This window comes from Pholis gunnellus (genome assembly GCF_910591455.1).
Source record: "Pholis gunnellus genome assembly, chromosome: 15".
In the NCBI taxonomy this organism is placed as follows: domain Eukaryota; kingdom Metazoa; phylum Chordata; class Actinopteri; order Perciformes; family Pholidae; genus Pholis; species Pholis gunnellus.
Window position 1 is genome coordinate 11,993,323 of NC_136542.1, and position 24,659 is coordinate 12,017,981.

At 45.5% G+C, this 24,659-nt stretch overlaps 2 protein-coding genes across 5 annotated transcripts; one reads left to right on the top strand and one right to left on the bottom strand.

Annotated features, from left to right (window-relative positions):
- The first annotated feature begins 442 nt into the window (after positions 1-442).
- On the top strand, positions 443-4,853 carry LOC306707473 (putative E3 ubiquitin-protein ligase UBR7). 2 transcript variants are annotated; one of them, XM_079174958.1, is made up of 11 exons: positions 443-584; positions 884-1,017; positions 1,106-1,166; positions 1,254-1,349; positions 1,479-1,532; positions 1,629-1,734; positions 1,850-1,998; positions 3,440-3,634; positions 3,792-3,948; positions 4,061-4,122; positions 4,300-4,853. In XM_079174958.1, exons 1-11 carry the CDS (start codon positions 468-470, stop codon positions 4,381-4,383), a joined length of 1,215 nt encoding a protein of 404 aa, XP_079031084.1. In that variant the 5' UTR covers positions 443-467; the 3' UTR covers positions 4,384-4,853. The 2 variants fall into 2 exon arrangements, with proteins under 2 accessions (XP_079031084.1, XP_079031085.1); XM_079174959.1 differs by having other exon boundaries at positions 884-1,005.
- A 5-nt stretch (positions 4,854-4,858) lies between these two features.
- btbd7 (BTB (POZ) domain containing 7) lies at positions 4,859-24,659 on the bottom strand. 3 transcript variants are annotated; one of them, XM_079174955.1, is made up of 11 exons: positions 24,457-24,659; positions 18,515-18,730; positions 15,667-16,800; positions 11,213-11,421; positions 10,586-10,661; positions 9,994-10,154; positions 9,746-9,889; positions 9,123-9,312; positions 8,827-9,005; positions 8,234-8,638; positions 4,859-8,083 (listed from the first exon to the last, which is right to left on the bottom strand). In XM_079174955.1, the coding sequence occupies exons 2-11, from the start codon at positions 18,594-18,596 to the stop codon at positions 7,307-7,309; spliced, it is 3,357 nt and encodes a 1,118-aa protein (XP_079031081.1). In that variant the 5' UTR covers positions 18,597-18,730; positions 24,457-24,659; the 3' UTR covers positions 4,859-7,306. The 3 variants fall into 3 exon arrangements, with proteins under 3 accessions (XP_079031081.1, XP_079031082.1, XP_079031080.1); XM_079174956.1 differs by having other exon boundaries at positions 8,573-8,638; positions 24,329-24,659; XM_079174954.1 differs by having other exon boundaries at positions 24,329-24,659.

The window sequence follows — 24,659 nt, forward strand, 5'->3', positions numbered from 1 at the left end:
TACAGTCTACCACCAGGTAAAGTATGTAACAATTTACAACTTCAGACCTTTAAATGCCTCTTTTTTCAGGGCTAAATCCAAATGAATTTCATTATTTTCAGTGATGGTTGTAATGTGTAGGTCGTGATAATGAACCCAGAGACTGTATATGATCCCACCAGGCCACCTGCAGTTACAATACAATACAGACATATTTTGATTTAAGCCAATTAAATGCAATCATTTTGTTAAGCCTATCCATGAATTCTCGATCATACCATTTGCTTGAACTAAAATAACTAACGCCATTGATTGAACAGCAACACATTGGAGATTGTTTATTGTTAATCAGTAACGTTTTCCTGCGTCACTTCCTCCACGTGGTCTCTGCACAAACTATCCATCGACTCCCGCCCGGAACAGTCGTTTGTCAACACTGTCGTGCAGCTCAGTGTGTCTTTGTGTTCTCCTCGCCCTCTTTTACCAAAATGGCAGCGAATAAAGAAGACTCAAACACGGACGACATTCTGTCCAATGAGGAGGAGCTCGAACAGGCTTTGTGTGTGCTGGCTGGAAGCGACCCAGAAAACTGCTCTTATTCTCGGGTAAGAAAAGCGTCCTGCAACCGCATCCCTGCAGCCATCGCCTTTATCCGCCTTGCGTTTGACCGCTCGTGTTGCAGTTTTCTATGCAGTGTTCATTGTGACTGTGTGTGTAACAAGTAAGGTCTTTGTTGCTTCTGTGGGGCGTTCAAGAGTGAAACTATGAAATGAAAGTTATTGCGCTTGGTATCACTGCAGTATTTCTAATCGGATAATATGAAATGACTACTATAGTGCTTATTAGAGGGGGTATGTCATCATTATAGTGCTGTATATTCATACTTCCTGTGTCATTGTCACAGGGCTACGTGAAGAGACAGGCTGTGTTTGCCTGCAACACCTGCACTCCAAATGCTGCAGAACCTGCTGGGGTTTGTTTGGCGTGTGCCAATAAATGCCACGATGGACACGATATCTTTGAATTGTACACCAAAAGGTCTTTTTTTTCTTTTTTTTTTGAGTGATGTAAACTGATCATAGAAATTCTTATCCTTTTCATAATTAACCACATTTTTCTGATGTAGAAATTTTCGCTGTGACTGTGGAAATAGCAAGTTTGGGGAATTCAAGTGCCAGCTAATTCCTGTGAGTCCTCTGGTTCTATGATGATTTCTAACTGAATCGTGCTTTATGTTTGTGATGCTGAAGTTATTCCATCCCGTGTATTCACAGGCCAAAGATGAGGAGAACGTCAGAAATCACTACAATCACAACTTCAATGGCTGCTACTGCACATGTGACCGGCCGTACCCAGACACAGACGATCAGGTATTCCTTTTATTTATTTAGTTTTATCGCTGAGATCTTGTGTAAGAAAGATTACATTGATCAAATCTACCGTTTACATCATTTGTCATTGTGACTCTAAAAACCCCTTTTTTTTAAATTACCCAATAGGCCAACGATGAGATGATTCAGTGTGTCATCTGTGAGGATTGGTTTCATAGCAGGGTAAGCACAAGTCATGTTATTGAAATTACATTTTTGAGAACTTCCTTTTTTCAAATGTTCTTCTCATTACGTTGTCCATTTGTTTGTCGTTGACAGCACCTGGGCTGCACCACGGTGGACCCCGAGGAGCTGCAAGAGATGATTTGTGAAGCCTGCATGAACAAGGCCCCCGTCTTGTGGACGTATGCTGCTCACTTTGCAGGTAATAGTTGTCTTGAGCTGCTTGTCAGGGTAAGCAAATACAAACCCATGAGACTTTGCAAACATTTAACAGTAAAATCCAGAGAACAATTTTTGCATTTGTCCTTCCCTTTTAGTTTCACCTATGATCAGCGTCAGTCATCTTGAGGAGGAAGAGGAAGACGAACTCGATGTCGAGGACGGAGCAGAAAAGGAAGAAGCCTCTGAGCCCAGTCAAAGTGGGGATGAGGAACCGTCCACCAGTGCTGAGCACAATAAGCAGGAGGTGAGAAGCTGTGCTCGGCCGACCTTCTGCCTCTGTTTCTGTGTTTGCATGCAGGGTTTGTCATATTAAGAGCAAAATAAGGGCGTTAAAGTGAACAAGAAGACCTACTAACACCTAATCTGTACTGGGGCTGAACCTGAGATCGAACCAATTCATTTGGGATGGCTGGTAGAGATGGGAAGGATTAACGTTAACCACATGCAAGCGTTCTTGCCATCGGACAACTTAGAACAGTTTGATGATCAGAGATTAGATGCATTGAAAATATAAGGCTGTATCCAGGCAATTGGGTTTGATTACATTTAACGACCGTCGTTGGCTGATGTGAGGCGTTTGTTTGGTTTTCTGGCCTTTCCACATTATTAAGTGCCAAGGTGAAATATGAGCTTTCCCAGTTGCAGTTTCAATGAAAACTTGTAATTACTATGTGACATGAACGCAGCATACTTCAATAGGCCTTCACAGAGAAAACATTTGAAGGCAAATAGGAGAAACATACATTTAGGTATCCTCTTGTATTTTACTTCAACTGTGTTCATGGTAGATTGAGGGAAAAAAAAACCTAAATGGTTAGAATTTTAAGAAAACATCCCTTTCCCCCAAATTCATTAATTTCCATTTCCATTTCATTCTCTATAGCGATAAGCGGTAATTGCAGGTGTGGTTTTGTATCTTTCTGCCCAGAGGGCCCCACTTGTGATTTTTCCCGGGACATATCGCAGACACCCAGTTTTTAATATTGCAAATACAAGCCCTGTCATCAGTGGGCCATAGGCTCAACCACCATGGTGTTTACCCCATTCGGCGATAACGACTTAACAGAAATTTTATTTAAATCTTAGCTTCCTAACTCTGGCCTACTTAACAGATTTCAGTTTCTTTGAGTGAGCAATGTGTGCATTTGTATCAGTTTCCTACTTATGGTAGTATGGTGTTACCTGTTCATGTATACCCTCCTCCATAATTTGGAAGCCCTCTACATCTGTGTGTGACTTCATGTGGCCCTCCACTGTGTCATGCAGGGATTTGATAGGAAAAGGGCCCTCATGTACAGTATTTGAGTGCTCACTGTGCACGTTCCCTCGGTGGCAGCTGTTTTTAGTTGCCACAAGATGGGGCTGGAGGGTAATGAGCAGATTATAGAGCAGGCTCCAGCTGGTTATCATGCTTTCCCCTCCTCTGGGTAATTAGGGGAGAAATGACCCATGAGGCACTGCTTCCCCTGCACTGTCGACGGCTTTGGCCAGGCTTCACAGGGCAGCTTACTGTAAACTGGCTGGAGATTTTCATCACCCAATCATCTCGTTGTGTCAGTCGCCTTGAGACTTCTCCGGATGAGTCTGCAGTGCTGTGGGCCGAGATGTTTTACAAAGCCCACGTGTTATCATTCGCTCCTCCTGTCAGCAGCACAGTAACTCATCCGCTGTTATTTGTATCTTAGGAAGTGGCAACCAGGAGTCCTCCTTGCAAACGGACCCACGGGGAAATGTCAGGCAGCCCTGCAAAGGCCGTGACCAAAACTGTCGTCTGCAGGCTGAAGGAACTGCAAGCCAAGGGGCTGGAGAGGCGAAGACAGGGAGCGGTGTTCTGGCCTTACAGCTGGCGCTCCGAGCTCTGCACCTGCATGAGCTGCAAGGTAGGCCACGAATACTAGCTCTGAGTATAATGTGGGCTTTAACAAAGGGCACGAGGAAGCCACTTTGCAGGTGTTGGCTCTACATGTGATCCTGGTCCATGTAACGGAGCCTTCTTTACTTAATGAACGTGTCTCTGTGGGCGGCGTTGTTGCACAGAGGGTCTATGTGGCTGCAGAGGTGCAGTTCCTTATGGATCAGTCGGACACCATTCTAGCCTATGAGAACAAAGGCTTGGATGAGCCGTTTGGCCAGCACCCGTTGATGGCACTGATGAGCTCGATGGACCGCGTACAGCAGCTGGAGGTCATTTACGGTGAGCGCGGGGAAGATGTGGGGTAAATTTTTCCTCCAAAAGACGTCGTAATGCGAAGGGAAATTTATGGGCTATGCGATTGATCGAGACTAATCACGTGTTCCTCCCTCAGGTGTCAACGAGCTGACGACTTCGATCACTGCGTTTTTAGACCAGTGTGTTACTGAAGGAAAGGTAAGCGATGGATGTCAAAGTGCAAATTTAGTCTGGACGGTTTTGATCCATTAGTATTTACTTTTTCACCCGCGGGAAAGAGTGCACATTATTTCTGATCATGTTTAGTGGATAAACGTGATTTATTTCCTTCTTCTTTATCCAAATCTCAAACCATTCCCTCCTTTTCTCGATCAGACGGTCACAGTTGAAGCTGTGCATCAGTTCTTTGAGGAGCTGCGGGCTAGAAAGAGACAAAGGACCAATGCAGGATACCAGTAACAAGGAGGCCGTGCGGCTATCGTAGGCCTGGTTCATATGGTGCTTTGAATGAATGAATGTGATTTGGAAGATTAACCTTTTTCTTTGTTGAATAAAGGAACTTCTTGCTGCAACCGATGTGATCCTAACGCGCAGAGTGCACTGACTTGCTGTTGTGAATTGTTTCTTCTCGAGTGAAGGAGTGAGATTGTTTTTATTGATTTATAATAATGCCTTAACTCTAAAAGCTCCAAATGAATGTAACTTGAGACATTTCAACACTGTATGCTTTAAATAGATTAAATTGTTACATTGCTACAATGTTATGTGCATCACATGAACATGTCCAGTTTGTGTTTAAATTGTTTGGTGGCGACCAGTTAAGACAAACTTGTGATGTGAACAAATATCACTGTTTTATATTCATGTTCCAAATAAAGTTATCACGTTTCTAGTGCACAAAACAACGCAACTGAGATCAAATTAATTCCATAATATCAAACCAGTTTATTTTGAGGATGCCCAAGTTGACCACTGTTATGCACCTTTTGAGGCGACAGTAGAAAAATAGATTCAGTGAAACTAAATGCAACTTAATATCAATCTACAAACATGTTTTCTATAATACCATACAAGTACAAAGTACCTGTTATAATTCAACACAAGCAATCACACATTTCAGATGGTTCAATTCCAAAAGGTGCTAAATAACACTATGTACACAGAACGAGCTACATGAGATTCCAAAGGACTATTTGATGCAGGCTGGTAAGCTGGTAGAAAAGAGCTTGCATAGACATCAAAGTCACTTCTTCAATAAAAGCCCAGCCGCAGGCGGTGGGGGGGGAAGGCACTGACTTCTCTACAGCAAAGAGCAAAACAAGGACTTTTATTCAATGGAACATTGTCCCGGAAAATAAAACAACTACCCAACATGAACATGGGGAGGAATCTGGAGTTTTGCATTTTTTCCCCATGAAGCAACCGAGATGGAAAAATGAATTTTTTTCTGCTCGGCAACTTTAACACTGCTAAGCAGAAAGCTAATAATATCTTCAGATCCTCTACATATTCATGTTACTTTAAAAGTAAAGAATAGGGAAGAAAAGAAACATCTCTACAAACATTGTAATCCACACCACCGACAACACTGAACAGACTGCCCTAATGCGTAACATTTGGGGACAAAATAGATTGAGACACAATCTTTATGTTTTATACCACACATTCTTAGTGAGATTTCATGACAAAGACAAGTACACAGTGTTGTCCACTACAGTAAAAACTCAAACCTTCAACAACCACTAAAATGTGATAGAAACAATTTAAAATGTGTCAGAATGGAGTTCAATTCATTATATACAATTTCATTGGAGACATGAGCCAGCTATCGCCAACTTTTCTTCAATATAAGATTCCTTTTGTTCGAAATTCATTTGTTCCTTTTCCCTTCAGCTAATATACCGGTGGCTCCTACAGTGCAATGATACTGGTATGTGAGGTTGTATGCCAGCTGTTGGCTGTAACAGGCTTTTATGTGTGTACTTGCATGGTGCTGGAGCTACAGCTGCTGTGGCTCTTTAACAGTACATTTAAATTGTATCAACACTGGCTATGCAGGTCCACAACCTCGCATGGGGTGGCGTGATGGCAGGCCTGACGTATATACATGTGTTAGCATTTGGGTAAGGGGTAGTTAATGTGTCCATAGTGAACAGAACAGTCAAATAACAGGGGTAGCGATATGACATCATAATGGAACAAAAAGGTAGCTAAAACTGAATATTCCAAGCACCGATTAAGGCTTTAGATTAGATTACTTGATGCTATGACTCTGGTTAACTCATCCGACTCTCTGATATGTACAAACAGACCTGACTAAAGATGGGAGTGTACAGTACTGAGATTGTCTCTACACAACTGTGTGTATCAAAGTTATCCTCGCACACAGACACACGCACACACACACGCACACACACTTGTTCCAGCTGAAAAACCAACAAACCCCCCCCCCAGTACTCATGGCACCCCTATATTCGTCACTGTATTTCGGTAATGAGCCCGCTCGTGCTCCTTCCTGCCACCCCTAGCCCTCTGAAAACACCAGGCGTCTGCCTCCAAGCATGTAATAGGTAAACCCTGACACAATTATCAGACCGGGTAACGGGAGAATGACGAACTATGGTGACCTACTTCCTGTCAGGTCCAGTTCCTGTTTTGTGTGACCAAGCTGTGTGGCCCTTAACTCATCAGCACTGCAGAGCCGGGGGCCAGGTGGGGAACACTAGCCAAGTGGGTTGCTATAGGCATGCTACAGGGAAAATGGAAAAACAAATAATGGGAGGAAAAGAATACAGTCGGATGTATTTACATATGATTTTATCACAATACTCTCTGTCCCGGACTGTGTACCATTGTTAGCCTGTGTAAATTGAGATTCCTATCCCACCAGCTCCCCGTTCTATGCCTAAAACAAAGGAGAGACAACAGAGCTTATGAATGTAATCTTTGTTGAACCATCAGTTCATAACTGAGCTACATCTAGTGTTGTGAACTCCCCATGCAGGACTCACACAGCATAGAGCTAAAGTCTTTCTTTACAATCAAACTCAAGAGACCAGTCTGTCCTAGTAGAGCCTGAGTCATCCTCTAAACCAGCAGGATCACTTACTACAAGCAAGGACAGTTAACCTACAGCTCTTACTCATTCCATACTCTGACTGTGTGATGGATATCACAGTGTGATAGAGGGAGGACAAAAGGACAGATCCAATAAATAGCAACCATCGACCACCCCTTTACCCTGCTCCTCTCAAACAAAAACAAACACACACACACAAACAAACAAACAGGCACACATTTAGTGCTTCGCCATTCATTGTGATGGACAGCCACTCATCATGCTTTCCCTTTTCGTAACTCAACCCCCGGTCCTCAAATGGGGTTAAAGTGCAGATTTCTTATAAGGGTAGTCGGGCTTGCTGGGTGACCTGCGGTCTCTGGCGATGTCCTCGCTGACACTGTTCCTGTGAGGCTGCTGGAGGGACCCCGGGCCCAATGATTCTCCAGCTAGAACCATCTCCTCCGGGGCATCTCTAGGGCCTGTGTGCCTCTCCTCATAGCTGTCCATGTTTCCACTGGGAGGCCGTAAATGTCCTAAGCCATGAGTCAAATCTGTCTCGTTTGATCGCCCACGTGGGATGTGTCCCATCCTAGGTTGGGCCACAGACGGGCTGGCAAGGACTCCATCATGCCTCTGAGAGGTCATACTGAGGACGTCCAGACGTAGTGGGTCTGCGGCAGTCCGTCCCTGCGGGCGGCCCTGGGACTGAGATTCAGAAATGTAGGGGGGTGGATAAGAGCCGGAGGGAGTGCAGCTGTGGCTGTAGAGGTCTGGTCCTGCAAAGGAGGGCAGAGGGTGAGCGGAGGTCGGTGTTGCAGGTCGACAGGAGAAGTCATACAGGTCAGGGAATTCGGCTTGAGCCTCCAGCTTGGGTTCAGGAGCGTGTCTCTTGCATGAATGGCCATGTCCAGGACCGTGGCCATGGCTGTGGCGGGCAGAAGGGCAGGGCCCATGGGGCAGGTGGTGGCCTGAGGGGCCCATGGGGCCGTGAGGGCCTTCCCTGTCCAGCTCTGCCATGTGCTGCTCCCTCAGGGACATGACAGAGACACCCAATGCAATGTCAGGCATGAACTCCCTCATAACAGGCTCCATGCTCATCTGCATCGGAAAACAGACACAAAAACGTGTGACGTTACCTGACAATTTAGCAACTAATGATCCCAGGCACAAACCATGCAGCCGCATTTTAACAAACAAAAATCGTAGCACAGGGACTCTAGGAAGTAACACACACACACACGCACTCACCGCTTGCTGTTCAGAAAGCAAAGCTCGGCCCATAGCCTGCGGGTTGGTGCAGTCTGGGGGCTGGGGCCTGGGTACAGAGGAGTAGTCTGAGCTGCCATGCTTAGCAGCTGCATGGCGCTGGATCAGGGTGCGGTTGCAGGGATAGGAGAAGGAACGGGTAGGGGCTGGCATGGGCACACGAGGACGCCAGGCACCCTTGAGCTGAGCATGGCTGGGTGTGGCAGGGGGGTGGTATGGGGGAGGTGGAGGAGGTAGGGGAGGGTGAAAGCCAACTACCCCTTCTAGCTCAGTGAACATGCTATCCATGGCTGGGCTGCTGTTTACCCGACACCGACCCACCTGGCGTAGAGCCAGAATTGGACTCTCATCTCCAAACCGTTCATCAGGGAAGAACTTGTACGGGTTCTGAAAATACAAAAAAACAACAGAACATGAGATACAGGAAGAAAGATTTTTCTGTTGTTCAAGGTCTGCATCTGCTGCACTACTGAGGTCCGTCTGTGTCCTCGGCACAACCATCCCCGTTAGTATCCCAGCCGTAGCCATCTCATCACCTCTCAAACCCCTGGGAACAAACTCTGCTTCCTACGAACCTGCAGTAGCTCAGTGGCTCCGTCTGCCAGACCAAACTCCCTCAGCACCCGCAGCTGCAGCTCATAGCTGACGGTGGCGCCTTCGCCACAGTTGAGGGCATAAGCTCTCTGGACCTGCTCCGTGTGTCTCAGTTCCTGCAGCCTCCGGATCATCTCCTTTACCACGGACAGCTGAGGCACTGAAAGACGCAATACAAACACATGCATTGATGGATGCTTCACTTTTTGATACGAGCATTATGTTGAAGGGGACTTAGTCTGTTACCATCTGGTCATTTTTCGAAAATAACTTTTACCTGGAATTTCATTGGCCACAACCGACGGAGCTGTGGTTGAGTTGTTCGCCATTTGCTGGTGGTTGATCATGTGACAGCACTGAGGCACAGCATTGTTGACCATGTAGAGTGTGTCTGGGACGTTGGACATGCGCACTAATCGCAAACGCACCAAGTCCGTCTGCTCCACCATCATTTCCTCAAGCACAGACTAAAGGGGGCAGGTAGACGAGAGAGGGCAAGTTAGCCCACAACTTCTTAGAAATAAAACTCATATGTGCAACTCAAGGACACCGAGAGGGTTCGCAAATTAGTTCCACTTGATTGACACTTCATTTAATAATGACTCTCTCTGGTCTAAGGAAATGTTCATAAATATTCATGGGCCTGGGAATCCATATAAGTTATTAGGAAAAGTGTGAAAATGGACATAAAATGAATTTCAGTCAAGTGATGGAGGCTGCTATTAAACACGGTGAGTATGCATTAGCAACAACTGGGCATGGATGATTTTCCACATCTGAGCTAAAACTGGTTCTCAGAACCTCTACTCTTTGATGTTAGCAAAAAAAAAAAGACACAAATAATCCACCGCTTCCTGCGTTGCCTGGAGTCCGAATTAATCAATCGTGAAGGAGCCTTACCTTAGCCTCCTCCACATAAGGAGAGAAGAGGCGGGGACGCACATAGATGCCAGCGTTCTTCTGCCGCAACCAGGCATTGGCTTTTCCCCCCTCAGCTGTGGGCAGCATGTCTGAGGGAGGGGTGCTGATCAAACCTCGTTTAAGCTGTGAAGAACGTGGATCGTTTAGTCAAGGTCACAATGACTGACACACACACACATATACACATTTACACACACACACACACACGGCAGAGAAGCAGTACCGACCGCGTCAGAGAGGACGTCACTGTTGGGAGGTAAGATGTGCTCCGTTCGGATAAAGGGCAGGAGGGGAGACAGGATCTCCTTTAGCTCCTCCACATCCAGGTCCCTCCTTTTCACTCCCCTCTTGTTCACACTGTGGGCTGTGCCGCTCAAAAGGTTTGGTTCTGAGTAAATGAGGACAGGAACAGCCATTAGCAGCTTTAATACAATGCATATAACCGTGACTGTTTATGCAACAGTGATTAGGCTTTTAATGCTCTTAAGTCAACCTGCTGGCTATTTTTTTCCACATTGTTCAGGAGAGTTTGACTAAACAAATGATGGATAAATATTGCATTGCTTCCTGTGTGGTTGCCAGCCCATACAATATGATGACCAACAACCGTGACAATGAATCCTACAGAAGACAATTGCTTACTAGGTCAGAGCACACAATGACATGACCAATCACTATGAGGTCACTATTTTTTAGGGTAAAGTTTGGTGCCTTTCAGTCATGATTTTAAGTGTATTTGGAGGCTCTGGTAAGTGGGTAATTTCCTCAGAGCCATTAGGGGGGCTGCTCAGAGGGTAATTATAGAGTGTATTATCTTACCCCTGTCTGCCATCCTCTTAATAAGCTGCTGCTCGCCCCACTTAACAACATACTTGAGAATGTCCTGTTCACTCGCCTGTAAATGAGACCAAGGCACAAAGAGAGAGAGAGAGAGAGAGATATAGGACAAGGAGAAAGAAAGACACAAAAGTATTATTAGGACATGGTTAGATAATGTCTGGAACAAAACTGGGAAGCTGTTAAATGAGGACGAGGTGAAAATGCAATATGTTCAGTCGGTGTCCCAGCAAAACTCAGGCCCGGTTTGTTTGTGTCGTTGGATTTCAACACCTCAACCATCTGGTCTGATGCCCGAGTATCTTGGCAGCGCAGATGACAGCTCATCTTTGATTAGGTTCTTGGTTTGAAGGCATTTCCCTTCAGGGAACGCTGTTACTCATCTCTGAGTGTCGTCTGTGTGTGTGTGTGTGTGTGTGTGTGTGTGCGTATAGTGTGCGAGTGACACAGATATTGTGTTAATTTATCCCTCTGTGTTTACTGTATTTTCACCAAGCAGTAGTCATTGTGAACATGTCAGAAACTTCCCGCTAGAAAGTGTACCTCCAAACTGGGAGATGTCGTTACGGGTGACAGGTTGACAGACGAAGCCACGTTCCGTTCCCTTACCTGTAGGTAGTCAGACTGAATTGCGCAGAGAAGGTGCTCCTTGCTGAGCTCGTAGAGAACATCTGAAGTGACAACCTGGCTGAATTCCTCACAGAGGAAGTGCATGGCCTGCCTGTGGACCCACTTGGAGCCGTACGGCTGGGAGCTCCACTTCAGGATGGGGACGAGCGAGTCCAGAGACAGGCTTTCCACAACGATGTCCTCACAGCCTGGGAGAGCCAATGAGATAGACAAGCAAGTTACATCTTGATACGTCTTTATGGGCACAAATGTATCATATTCCAGAAACGGGTATGAATATTAAAGAACGCAATACTTCACAAAAGTTTAAAGAAAAGAAATACAACAGAGAAGGATTTAACTGTATTAGCTCTGCAGCCGCTGCCAGACCATCAGTAGTTTTGACTTGTAGTCACTGACCCAGGGAGTCTCCCTCTACTAGCCCCCACATCCTCCTCGCTGCGTTTCCTAAATCAGAGCACATACCAGAACAGCAGGCAGTGGTTTAACTCTGTAACACACCAACCCACATAAATGCCTTTGATACCTTGATGTGTTTCAGTCTCAAGCTGCCTCCTCTTAACCGTGATAAGTAAACACAGCAGCCAGAGGAAATGTGCTGCCAGTGCACAGGCACACACATACTTCGCAATAGAGTACACACTTGTGTGCATAATTCAGAAATGCATTAAAAAGCCACAGAAGGCTTTGGGAATTATGTACCTGCTGCTCTAGTCGTTTAAAAAATAAATAAAAAGAGCTACTTTTTGAAAACTCCACCTATGCCGGCACTCAAACTTGCACTTACTCTTAAGAAGGATCCATTTAGGCAGAATTAAACCCCCTCACATCCACTCAGATTAACATATGATTGGCTAGCTCAAGCTATCAAAGCCAAACCCCAACACGCCTCGTTTTCAGCCTCTCTCTGATCAATAACGTTTAATACAAAATGGACATCCATCGAGATAAAGCCAGACTGACTGACGTCCAGTTAGAGCTGCTCTGAACTGTAACACAAGCTGGTCGACTTCCTCATTCCAGGCCGTCCTGTCCGTCAGCTCATAGTTGGGCTAGTAGCAGCGCTGCACTGGGAAATGCTTCTCTTATCTTGAAGTAGAGGATCTAAGCTGCCTTTCCGCGCCCCCCCCCCCCCCCCCCCCCCCCGCCCCCAGACCACCACTTTGAACATACACACTCTGGGAAACTGGACACCAGACTTAAGAGTGACGGCTCCCAGTGATGCTTTTGAATCCATGGCTCCACATCCCCCCAAGCACAACTCACACATTTGTAAGATGAACACATGTGAGCGATCATGTAGGCGCACACACATGCATGGATGCACAAACTTATGATGCACTTCCCCTTTCGGGCATCTTTAAAGTTATAATGGAAAGTTAGCAAAATGCAAAGCAGACACCCGCAGTGTTTTAAAACCCAGGGTGGAGCTCCTGCGTCGTTAAGAAGACAGACAAAGCTGAAATGTGGACCCAGGCACTTTGGCTTTTGTATCTGCCATAAACAGACTGGAAGAGGGAACGGATCCACAACATCTGTGCCTCTGTCTCCACCACTCGTCCCTGTCCTGTCTTTTCTGTCTGGAAAGTGCTTTTGCTCACGTCAATCGTTCACCTTTGCCCTCTCTGAACAGCAGACACACACACACACCGTGCACAAATGCAGACAATTCCCCACTTGGGACCACTGGCCCAGGAAAGCAAACAGCTCTGCTCTGCGTTAGTCCATTAGAATTCACAGCGACAGCCCGCCTTTTAAAAATGCAGCACTTTTATTAGGAGCTAGAGATTAGAATCAGCATTATATCTAATACTAACCCGCCTCCTCGTCTCTCCACGGGTGGTACACACCGCATTCACTGGAGCCCAGTCGACTGGCAAGAATATAAACACAACAGCAGGAGCAGCAACAGCCAGCTTTACACTACACTAACTTTGGAGGACGTATGCATTTTGTCTTGCTGTTATTATTTGGAGCGCCTTGTTTATGGCACGCAACAGTCTCCAAAGCCATTTAAATCATCAACGGCACTCAATGGCCTGTAAAGAAGCCTGTGGATGTAAATCACGTCTGATGATCACTCAAGAACTGGGACTTCAGTCAACGCACTCCAAACACAAGACAGGGCACTGAAAGCACTGGTGAGAGAGAGAGAAAGAGAAAGAGAGAGAGAGAGGAAGTACCACAGTGCACGAGCTGAAACCACACCAACTGGCTGTAATCTCTGCGGTGCACTTGAAAAATTAATAAGGCTTTTAATATTGGTTGCCGTTTGAGTGAGATGGAGTCATAAAGGGATGCACATCTTGAGAATTAATCAGGAAGAAGGACAGCAAGATCAACTGCTCCACAAAAACCTCCACGGGCCGAAGCTTCACACGGCGAGACGGTAGCAGCCGAGGAGCACACGAGGGGGACGCCCGTGTGACAGATGAGAGGGCTCTCTCTCTCTCTCTCCATATGAAACCTCTGGCATCAGCCTCATGACATGGCAGCTACTGACGTCTGAAGCGGTGGGGTGGACGCAGACCAACTTCCTTTCATTTCATAATGAACTCACAGATGCCCCGATGATCAGACACTTTGGAGAGTGCAGGATTCTTTTTAATTAAATGTGAAAAGGGCATAAAATACACATCTCCAAAAAGGGTAATAGAAAAGTTGCAAAATAGACAAAAAAGAAAAAAAGGTTATTTATCAAATAAATCACCAATGACTCCAGGTCAACCTAAACCATCTCAGCACATTCCACATTGTGGTTTCATGGGAGCCGATTAGAGCGGTGCAGCGCTGTGGGAGACGGAGGAGAGGGGATAAAAATACCCTCGAGTAGGGGCTTGTTGCGAGGGGGGGGATGGGAGAGAAGAGGAGGTGATGGTGTGTGGGGATGACACTATTTGGCTGCTCGTCGGCTTAAGCTGCCAGTGTGACCCTGAGAGAGAGACACTAGAGCTCGAGGGTGGGCGGTGGTGTCTAACCAGCTGAGTGTATGGTGTTAGTGTACAGTGCTATCGAGATCACTGCAGCGGTCCTACAAAAATGATTCATTTATGGACTCTTAGTCAATTCAGAACTAATGCTGTGCTTTTATAAGATTTTATACAAGCATTGTAGAGTTTACTGGATTCAAACCAAGTTTTATAAAAAGCATGCGTTAGCATAAGTTGGAGCGCTTTGAAAAGAAATACGCTAGGTGCAGCGCCTTTTTGCTCTCTCCTCATTAGAAGCAATTGAACGAGATGCTGGCGCTCAGGAAAAAAATAACGCTATTTGGACATTCAGCTTTACAATACAATCCTTTCAGCGTCGCTCAAGTGCTCCGAGTCTATAGAAACTGTACGGCAGTTTTGAAACTGAAAATAATAATAGTGTTTTGATTTCCTTACACAGCATGGGGCAGTGAAGAAAGATTACATTGCTTAATGCGTCACATATCACCATTTCAATATTTGACAAACTAATTCCCATCATGGTGGCTCTATGAATGATGAGACGGTTACTGGATATGATAACAGTGTTGAGTCCACACAACCTCTCTGGATCTTTTTGAGCAAATTTGGAAAAAAAGATAATTCTGATTTTAAAGGAGCTTAGTTAGGCGTGTTAGAAACTGCACAGCGCTCAGACATGCCACTCGTGAGGAGGTGAGAGTGAAACAGTGACTGGCTCATGTCACGACAAACTGATGCTTTAACCTTTGCCATGTTACTGGGCTCATTCTGAAACAGTAGCAAGAGTCAGAAAGACAGTGTAATCCGGGTAAAGATAGACTAGTGACGAAGTAGACGACCAGAGACACAGTGTTGACAGAGGCTCTGAGGCGCCGCATGGATCAGACGGTAAGTTGTCTGAGATGCAGGCAAAGCATTCACCTTATATCAATCTGTTACTGGCAGCCGAAGCTCACACACCCATCAAAGTCAGCCAAGCTGTTTAACACTAGCCTGGCCTGCATAATGATATTGCACACATGCCAACTCACATATGCATAATGTAGTTTTAAGGAAAGGGTGGAACATTAATACAACGAGGGTCAGACATTGAAGTAAGCCTGAGTCATGCCAGTCAATTGCGACAAAATCCAACTCCTATTACTTCATCCACAGAGACGGACACTATAATCAGTGGACTGACAAATGAACCTTTAAATTCAAGCTAAAGACTATTCAACTACATTATCGCGGTTTAAACACAATTTGTCCAAGCTGCTGACTCATCGCTACTGAGACTCATTTAATCAAACCACGCTATATTGTGTGGCAGACTTTGCCCAGAAGTAGAGCTGGACAATTAAACACAGTCCAGTATTGTTCAGGTCTATAGCAGGACAAACATATGAGAGAGGAAATACATGCACAACACATATTATGGCACTTATGGTTAAAAGGTCAATCTGATAATGCATGTGCAATCTACATATTATTATGACTCACCTTGCGCAAGCATACTGAACTCCAAGAACAGAGCGATGTGGTACAGCTCCATTGCCTCCTCGGTGCGCGTGCTCGCTCCGCGGCCCCCAGACACCAGGGCCTGCACCTCGCCGAGGCTGCCCGCTGACGGGCTGCCCCGCAGCACCAGCCCGAGCTCCACCGCGTCCGTGTACATGCAGTGGAGAATAACCTGCACGTATTTCCGCGGGATGATGGACTCGTCCAGCACTATGCGGGTCGGCGTCTGCAACGTGCGCTCTGTCATTTCCTCTCCCGTGCGGATGCGCCGCTGCAAAAGGTTCCTAAAGAAAGGAGAACGCGCCGAGAGGATGGCTTTATGAGCCCTAAGGTCCTCGTCTGGGGTCCCGGGGCCTACCGAGCTCACTGCTGGTGCTGCAGCCACAGCGCCTCGCTCGTTACAGCTCTCTATCATCTCGGAGTCTGAGGAGAAGCTGAGCAGAGCGTCGTAGTAACACATGTAGTCAAACAGGCCCTTCATATCAGCCTCCAGGGAGTTGGGTGTACCAAACTCCTCACTGAGTTGCACCAGTACATCCACGTTTTGCAGCCTGGTATCCTCTGCCCCGCTCACACCAAACTCCCCGCTGTACAGGTAGTGAAGTAGGGCCGAGAACATGGGCACGTCGATGCCGGCTGTCTCAATGTCCATGAGAACCTCTGCTCCATAGCCAGGGGATGACGACAGCAGAGTCTTGAAGAAGGGGCAGCGGGCAGCCAGGATGGCCCGGTGAGCTGGGAAGCAAGTACCTTGGAAGATGAGGTCCACATCAGTGCAGTACTTATGCTGGTAGAGGGCAGCCAGGTCCCGCTGCAAGCTGGGGGCCTCAGCACGTGCGAGGCTGGCTTGGAAGCTTAGCTCTTTTAGTGCTGCCGTGCCCTCATATTCCTCCACCAGGGCGTTGGTGTCACGGACGTCCCACCCCGACAAGAGCTCCCGCATCTGCCGCGCGTGATCTGCCGAGCGGCTGGACTTCCTCCTTTTGATGAACCTCCGCTTGAGCGTCGCCAGGCCGAGGCTCTTCTTCTTCCTGTCTGTGGGCCGCTCATGTCCGTGCTCCAGACTGTATAGCTTAGACTCCCAGCCATATCCCTGCTGAGAGTAGGACGAGGTCCCTGGAATAAACCCACATGGCAGGTTAGCTTCAGGAGAATTGTAGTTTGTGTTTAAACAATCTAAAAAGTGTAACACATACTGGATATAAAGTAAGAAACCTCTTATCGTTATTAAAAAGCTATGACATTTTTGTCTTCTGATGAGACTTGTATACTTTACAACCTCGACACCACTTCACTCCCGAGGACGCTGGAAACACAATCTGTCTCTAGCACCACTGTGGTGTGGCCAGCTCCGTCAGGACACACACACCACCCTGATCCAGCTACCAAAGCATTTGGATCCAGTTCAACAGCAGATAAAAACAGACAGAATACATTTATGTTGTTTTGTTTTAAAAAAAAAAACGTACGTTTCAGCACGAGAACCAATTAGCTCATTGGGGACTTTGTCCTGCTTTGTGCTCCTCAACGAGTTTGGGTCCATTCGCATACTTTGCCCCAATGAATAAAACTAAATAGCAGTCATGTTTGGCTTGAGAGACAGGACTCGTACGTCAGAGGAAGCTCTGCCAAGGAGATCCTCTCTCGCTGCCCTTCTCTCGGCATCCATCAATGTGACCCAAATAGTAATCATACACTGTCAATCATCCGTGGCCCGGGCCAGCTCCACCAGGCAACAGAGTTCAGAGAAAACCTCATGGGTCTCAAGGGCTACAGAGAGCATTTGGCTCCTTCAAGAATACTTTCGCTTTTAAGGAGATTCTACAAAAAACTCAGTCATTTAGAAAGTGAAATAAATAAAGAGTTTTGTTTTGGACGGATTTATTTAAATTAATCTCTGATGCAGTTCTCCAAACCCTCTGGTTTTGAGGGCTGCAGTGGAAGATTTACGGACCATGAGGAAGACTCCAACAGCTGATCATTTAGGATTATCAACTAAGTCTAACATGCCTCATAATAAACAGTGGTCTCAAACAACCTATCAAAATCACTACTTAAATATAACCAATACAGAGTGACCTCATACACCTGTGTGTATACCAGGAACACACGCACTCAAACGAGACAACCTATATGTCAAACCTGTTTTTTATTGCAAGCAGGCACAAACCTACAGGCACAAACCTACAGACAGAAATAAGCTAGCTGTAGTACAACAATGCTCTCTGACAATGACATCAGCACTGCTGAAATTGAAACAAAAGCAAAAGGGTCTCGGGCTGTAGCTGTCAAGTCCTTCAGTAGTAAAATGTGACAGTCTTACAAGCAGACTAGCGCTGGTCACAGGCACAAAAATCATGACAGCAGATTAGCTCCCATCCTGTCTGATAGCCAGCAGCCTTATAATGATCACACCACATAGTAACAACAAAGCTAAGAAGAGCAAGACTGCAAGGATAGTATCCTAGAAGAAAAGTAGGTGTATTGGTTTTTTAATGCATTTCGGGTCAGTTGTACGAGTCGGTTCAAGAGCTCTCATGCACAAACAGATCCACCTTTTGCACCATTAGTTGTCCTGAAAGCAGGTTAATGTAATCTAAAGTGCGAGTCCATGCTAGACCCACATTGTGTTTGTAGCATGGGTGCACACTGCACAGTGCCAAAGCGAGTTCAGGAGTACGGTTTTAACACTTCACTTCACTTCAAATGAGTGGGAATATCGTGCTTTTCCACTAACAGTTCGTCTAACAGAATCATCTATCGGAGCTGACTTTATGTTAACCGTGCAATCGAAGACAACACTCAATTAAACCACAAACAAGATACCCACCTATAAAAGTCTGCTGTGCCTGTGCGTTTCCCCCGATGCGTGGGGAGCATGAGTGTGGATAGCTGGATCCATTAGCACCCATCCTCACTTCTCTTCACTTGCTATTTGGGGGTCCCCCCTCCTGCTGAGTCATTCTGCTCAGACAACGTCTTCCTCTCAATCCTCAGTCGTGGGTCGGGCACGGATCCTCAGAGCCCCGGGCCCAGCCTGCCATACCTGGAGGGAGGACGATGAAAGAACGCGTTAGAGAGATGTTCCAAGTCAAAAACAGTGAATGCTTTTTTCAAAATGTTGCTGACTAGCATCTCACAGGGATTGCAACATGATGAGTTTGGACTGTTTGGACTCTGTTAAAGATAATGAATGGCCGGGGGCGCCAGTGTTAAGGAAGCGGAACAGAGGGACATCTATTACTATCTATTACACAGTATCAGTGATTGATTTCAGTGCAATCATGAATCAGAGATGCCTTTGCAACTTCACAGGCCTGAAATGCTACAAATTGTGATGAGGAGGCTTTTTTAGAGTGGCAGTCTTCATCTGAAGACTGCGTGTAGAGACTTCCATCTATAATCTTCATCGGTGACTGAGGTTAACAGTCTTCCTCTGCTCGGCCCTCAGGAAACTCCGCCTGGCAGTCAACAACAAGTCTAGTGCAGAAGTACAGTGATACTCAGAGGAAGGTACAACTCACTCACACATGGTAGCCCCTGCCATCAGTGTATGAATGGGTGAATGTAGTTTTCAAGCGCTTTGAGTGGTCGGAAGACTACAAAAGCGCTGTACAAGTACAAGTCCATTTCCCATTTAATTACTATTGAAATGTCACTTAGCTAGTTTTCAGACTTTGGATCTCTCTTTAGTTCACATCACCTCAGTCGGACTACGCATCAGAGTAGCTGCAGTGACCTGAGGTTGTTCAGTGAAACTCTTTAGTGCTTCAGAGCAGTGTTGATGGGAAATGTCACATCGTGCAGTCTTAGTCCATTATGTGACACGCGGGACGTCCGCAAGACAATATATGCTCTGAGCTGATACAAAATGTGTCGTCTGTCAGCGGTTTCACCATGCCATTAATACAGTGGTAGCTTTAATACAAGGACACTGTGGGCGATGCAGCATATTGAATTTTTAAACGATTTTTGCATGAACAGCACGAAATGCTTTTGATTTATCAGGTATTTAATTCATTGCATGAGCCAAAAACAGGCATTGCTGTCTGGTTATTTTGTCCATTAAAAATGTATAAACAGAGGCCATTTTAACAGTTTACCATAGGAAAAGGTGTGTAAATAATTAAGAAGAAAGATGGCTGAACTCTATTTAGCTACTTCAGTTTCAAGGTCTTGGTATAATGCATGCTGGCTTCTCGTCACATTGTCGAGCCATCATTAATATAATTAATAACACCTTTTTCCTGCCATGACAAGCCAAAACTTCTCTGGGAAAAATGCCTTTCGAAGCCCTAATGCGATACCAATTCTACAGGACAAATGATGTTCATTATTTGGGTGGTTGTTAATCTACACGGTTCGGTCAAATTCACATAAAGACAGAATATGCTGTGCGACACAAGTGAGCTACAACAAACGGCTCCATACAGCCATTTTCCCTCAGCTTATTGTTGCCAGCCATGACAGCAGTGAAGGCGCAGTAACTTTCCTGCTCTCTCCTTTGCACCGTCACTGAATACAATCTAACAGAGAGCAGAGCACCTCATTAATTAAGCTCTCCCTTAACCCGTTATTAATTACAAGCATATCAGACTTCATTTCTACCGGCATGTACATTTGAGATCAAAAATATTTTGATTATTTTCCAAACCAGAGGGACAGCTTCTCAATTTACTATGGCACTTAAATTATGGTTAACCTTCAATAAATATGCCCTTTTACAAACATGTATTCTACATCTAATTGCGAGACTAGACGGAGAACTCTGGTGTGATGGGAGATCTGTTTTATTTCAGCCTGCTAGTTTTTCCTGCCTACTATACTAATAAATCATTGTGTCGGCCCCTTTAGAGCAGCACTCTACAGCCTCCCAAGGGTTCAATGGAAAACCACAGCCTGTTACTCCACACACACACACACACACACACACACACACACACACACGCGCACACACACACAGTCACCGAGCAGTCACACTGGAGCACTCCAATAAAAACGTTGGTTGATCTTTATTTTATTAGACTGCTTTAAATAAGCTCTATCTTCACAGGGAATTCATTTGGACAAAATTAGAAGTTGAATTTGAATATGTAGGAGAGAGGAGGCAGCCCTTGAGATACATACCGTCTTGTTTACAATGCAGGGGGGGGGGGGTCCTCAAAGGAGCGCAGCAGAGGCAGAATAAAACAAAGCAACCAACGCATCAATTGAACAACACACTGACTCCCAGCGTTAATTCACTCAAATGAGTGAGCCAAATATCTAACTTGAGCTGCAGTGCAGAATCTCTAAAAGCACAATTTAGGATTTAGGACGGCTATTTTCTTGAGACCTGACACTTTCCAGTAGTTTGGACTGAAACAGCGTGCGGCTCTGTTGTCTTCTGGCTGGGAGCAGAGAAGGGCAGTGCCACAGACGGAAGCTGGGAGGGGGGGGAAGGAGGCAGACGCCGGCGGCCAAGCTGGACTATACGTCCCTAATGAGAGGTGACAGGAGACCCTCCCTGCCCCCACCTATCTCCCTCTACATACACAGAAACATACGCACCCTTTCAAAACGGCTGCTCACCTTGCCTCAGTCACTTGGATCATTTCATTTTATTTAAAATCAGCCACTTGCAGAGGTTTTAAAAGACAGAACCCCAGCCTCCCACAGAACATTACCATACAAAACTGCTTGGCACGAGAACAGGACCGATGTATTATTCAAATGACAGTCAAGGCACCGTATCAATCATTTATGTGGACGTCCTCATCACGGCAAGAGAAAAGGGAAGCGGTAGGTATCCGGATCCCCTTTCCTGTCTGCCACACTCATGTTTTTAGGAGCATGTTCTTACTATTTCAAAGCAGGGTTTTTTTCCCAACTCATCCACTTTAACCAAAGCTCTGCTAATGAAACACAGACAGACAACAGTTTGAATCAAAGTGACAGCTGTAATGAAGCTAGGACAGCATGACAAGACTTCAACAGTTGAAAGTGATGTGAAGAATTACTTTGGCAGTGTGGCAGATGATTGAGATTTTAAGATTTCATGCCGTTTTAGTAATTTTTGTAACAGTTTGAATCTAAAGACTTTCCCTGCTTTGTTCAAACGGCTCAAAGAGGTGCTGTGCTCTCCACAGTGAATCCTATGAATGAAATGATAAAATCACCACCTTTTGACAGCAATCTTTGTTTGGCTCAATGACACAGCCCCTAATCTTCTGAAGAGGAGCAATCACTGTGACAGTATCGCAGTCAGGCCTGAATGAAAGGGCAGTAACTGTAGAAATACTGAAATGCATCCACCCCCCCCCCACCAAACACTTCCCCGTCTAAAATTACACAGTAGCTGCAAAGTGCTCTAAATGTGTCAAAGCTCTCAAAAACACAGCTCTTCAGTATCATTTCTTCAACATGGAATTTTTATTAGTCTATCGCCGGCATGTCATTATCTCATGAAGTCCTGTCGCACTGATGCAAGAAGAAGCGTAGATAATTTACTTTCTTGACTCGCATACAACGGAAAAAGAAAGATGCAGGTATTGTCCAACCAATAAAAAAAAATACAATCCAAGTACGTCAACTAATTCCTTGTGATTTCAGTCTTTAATATACATACACATGCAGACACAGAAGCTCTTAAATGACCTGTGTGGAGACTCTGCTAAACAAGCCGGACGGTACAGCTTCGGTAATTATAGACCGTTTGACTCTTTGGATATTTGATACAATCAGAGGTGCTCAAAAAGGAACATAATAAGCAGCGCTGAGCTGAAACCAGAGCGTCCTAACAGAGTGACCTCTACAGTATTGATGCGTCTGCATACATCTCACGGCGAGATCAACAAATGGAATATGGACCGCAGGTGGAGAAAACAGAATAAATTGCTCCCTTTAAATAATAATCATGTCATGTTTTGTCTGAACATGATAGCCGAGAGAGAAGATTTAGTGGCAGAGAAGACTGCTTACCTCCGCAGTGTTTCTGCCAATCAGGTCAATCAGTATAGCAGTTAATCAGGCCATTCGACTGATTACAGTCTCTGCCAGGAGAGCCAACAGGAAACTACAGGAATCAGAACAGGCCAGAAACAGCAACACACTGACATGACAGCGACGGATAGAGTCAACAAAAGTCCTCACAATGATGACTCATGGTGGGCAGCCTCTGGATTAGCCCGTCAACCAACAATATGGACCGTAGTGCTGCGTATTCAGCATTTCGCAGACTATGTTGTCAGATGATATCTTGCAAGATATTTCATCAATAAGTTTTGTTTAGATCTTTGGGTGAAAACGTGAGGGTAGCTACAATGATAAAGAGTGAACGGATGAATAACGTGCTCCAGGTCCAGCTTGCAAAACAACTGACCGGGGCCAACTCTACAATAAAGAATTGTTAAGTGCGTAACGACTATATAACCACAGCCTGGCAGTCAACCTCCAGTGAATGAATGGCAGCCCAGGAAACAATAAGTGCTTATTTTAAGTGAGCTGTCAATGCTCCTCATTGAGGTCTCAACCCAACAGGCCCGGGTAAACAGCATGCCGGCCAAAGTCCGGTTCAGTCAGCAACTCTGGGGCAAGTACTTGCAAGCTCACGGCCTTTCATGCCAGTCATGGACTTCTGAGCATGTAACTCCAATAATTACATGTCATTATTGCACTGGAGCACTGACACAAATACTTGACCTGTTGAAATGACAAACCTAAAACGCAGAGGAGAGCCGTGAGTGCATCTTTCAGAATGAGAAACACACACACACACACACACACACACACACACACACACAGTGTCTTTAAGAGGATGGCAGGGTGTACACAATGCTGCAGCTCAACAGAATTTCAGTGGGATTACCACACGGATTATCACATGTGCATATGGCTCCTCACCACTTAAATAGGTGGTGGTACCAACACATATACACATTGTTAGAGGAAGCCCAACGCAATGCAATACATCCTTTGGGTGGTTTGTGCAAATACGAGAGGGTATCTATCTGTTAGTTATCTTTATATATACGGGATTATCATTAGACTGCTGGTTTAAGTAGTATATGACTTTGTTACACTAATAAACCCCTTTTCCACAAGTAGCCTATTGGTTACCATATAAGATGCCATATGTTGCCACAGCACAAACTATCACAAATACCGTTATCTGACACAGAGGCGACGAACAGCAACATGTAGGTTGATCCTTAAAGTTATAATGCACATTCATCCCGAACTTTTCTATCGACATGAACTCACGAAAACGGAAGAGGTGTCCCCCCCCCCTTCTGTAACCAGTGTATAAAGAAATCAATCATTGGCGATGGCTTTGTTAGCCTTACGTTTACGCGGAGCTATTGTTGCTCTCTGAGCTATTGGTGGCTATCGTTGCTCAGCAGAAGCCCTGGTTAAAAGTGATCATAAGAGCAAAGAACAAGAGAGTTGTTTATCTCAGCTGATTAAAATGTGAAGTAATGTTCAAATGTGTAGCGACAGCCTGGCGAGGGGAGTCCTATTCACCACAGTAATTAGTAGCATATCCTAGGAGGCTAAGCTACCTCTGCTGTGTCGCTTTGACTTCAACGTTACCCCTCGGAAACAGATATCTACTCAGAGCAAGATGCGATGCAACTGTTGAAAAGAAAGCGCTCAAGATATTTACCAGAAAGTGGAGAGCTTCGAGGACATTATATCATTCGTATAACCTCGTAGTTTAGTCGGTACTCCGACCCAAGTTGTCCCTGGCAGGGAGAGAGAGGGAGAGGGAGAGAAAAAAATGCAGCTCAACACCTTCTTTTTTTCCAACTCTGCTCATTACGCACGGCTCGACGTCAACGTCCACATTTGATCCCCAATATGCGATCGTTTCCACTTGCATCGACTTTCCGGGGAATTTGCAGCGTTTATCTTGACTATAAACTAAACCAACACCGTTTTTATTATCGGTTCGGTTCGGTATTTCCCCATAGTAGCACGACGCCTTGTTGGGTGGT

Excerpts from the sequence above, each read along its gene's own strand:
- btbd7 (XM_079174955.1), bottom strand. The coding sequence starts at position 18,596 with ATGGGTGCTAATGGATCCAGCTATCCACACTCATGCTCCCCACGCATC. Across the intron at positions 9,006-9,122 it reads TGTGGCCAATGAAATTCCAG|TGCCTCAGCTGTCCGTGGTA; the intron begins GTAAAAGTTATT and ends TGCGTCTTTCAG. Across the intron at positions 8,639-8,826 it reads GAGCCACTGAGCTACTGCAG|AACCCGTACAAGTTCTTCCC; the intron begins GTTCGTAGGAAG and ends TTGTATTTTCAG.
- LOC306707473 (XM_079174958.1), top strand. The coding sequence starts at position 468 with ATGGCAGCGAATAAAGAAGACTCAAACACGGACGACATTCTGTCCAAT. Across the intron at positions 585-883 it reads AAAACTGCTCTTATTCTCGG|GGCTACGTGAAGAGACAGGC; the intron begins GTAAGAAAAGCG and ends TCATTGTCACAG. Across the intron at positions 4,123-4,299 it reads AGTGTGTTACTGAAGGAAAG|ACGGTCACAGTTGAAGCTGT; the intron begins GTAAGCGATGGA and ends TTTCTCGATCAG.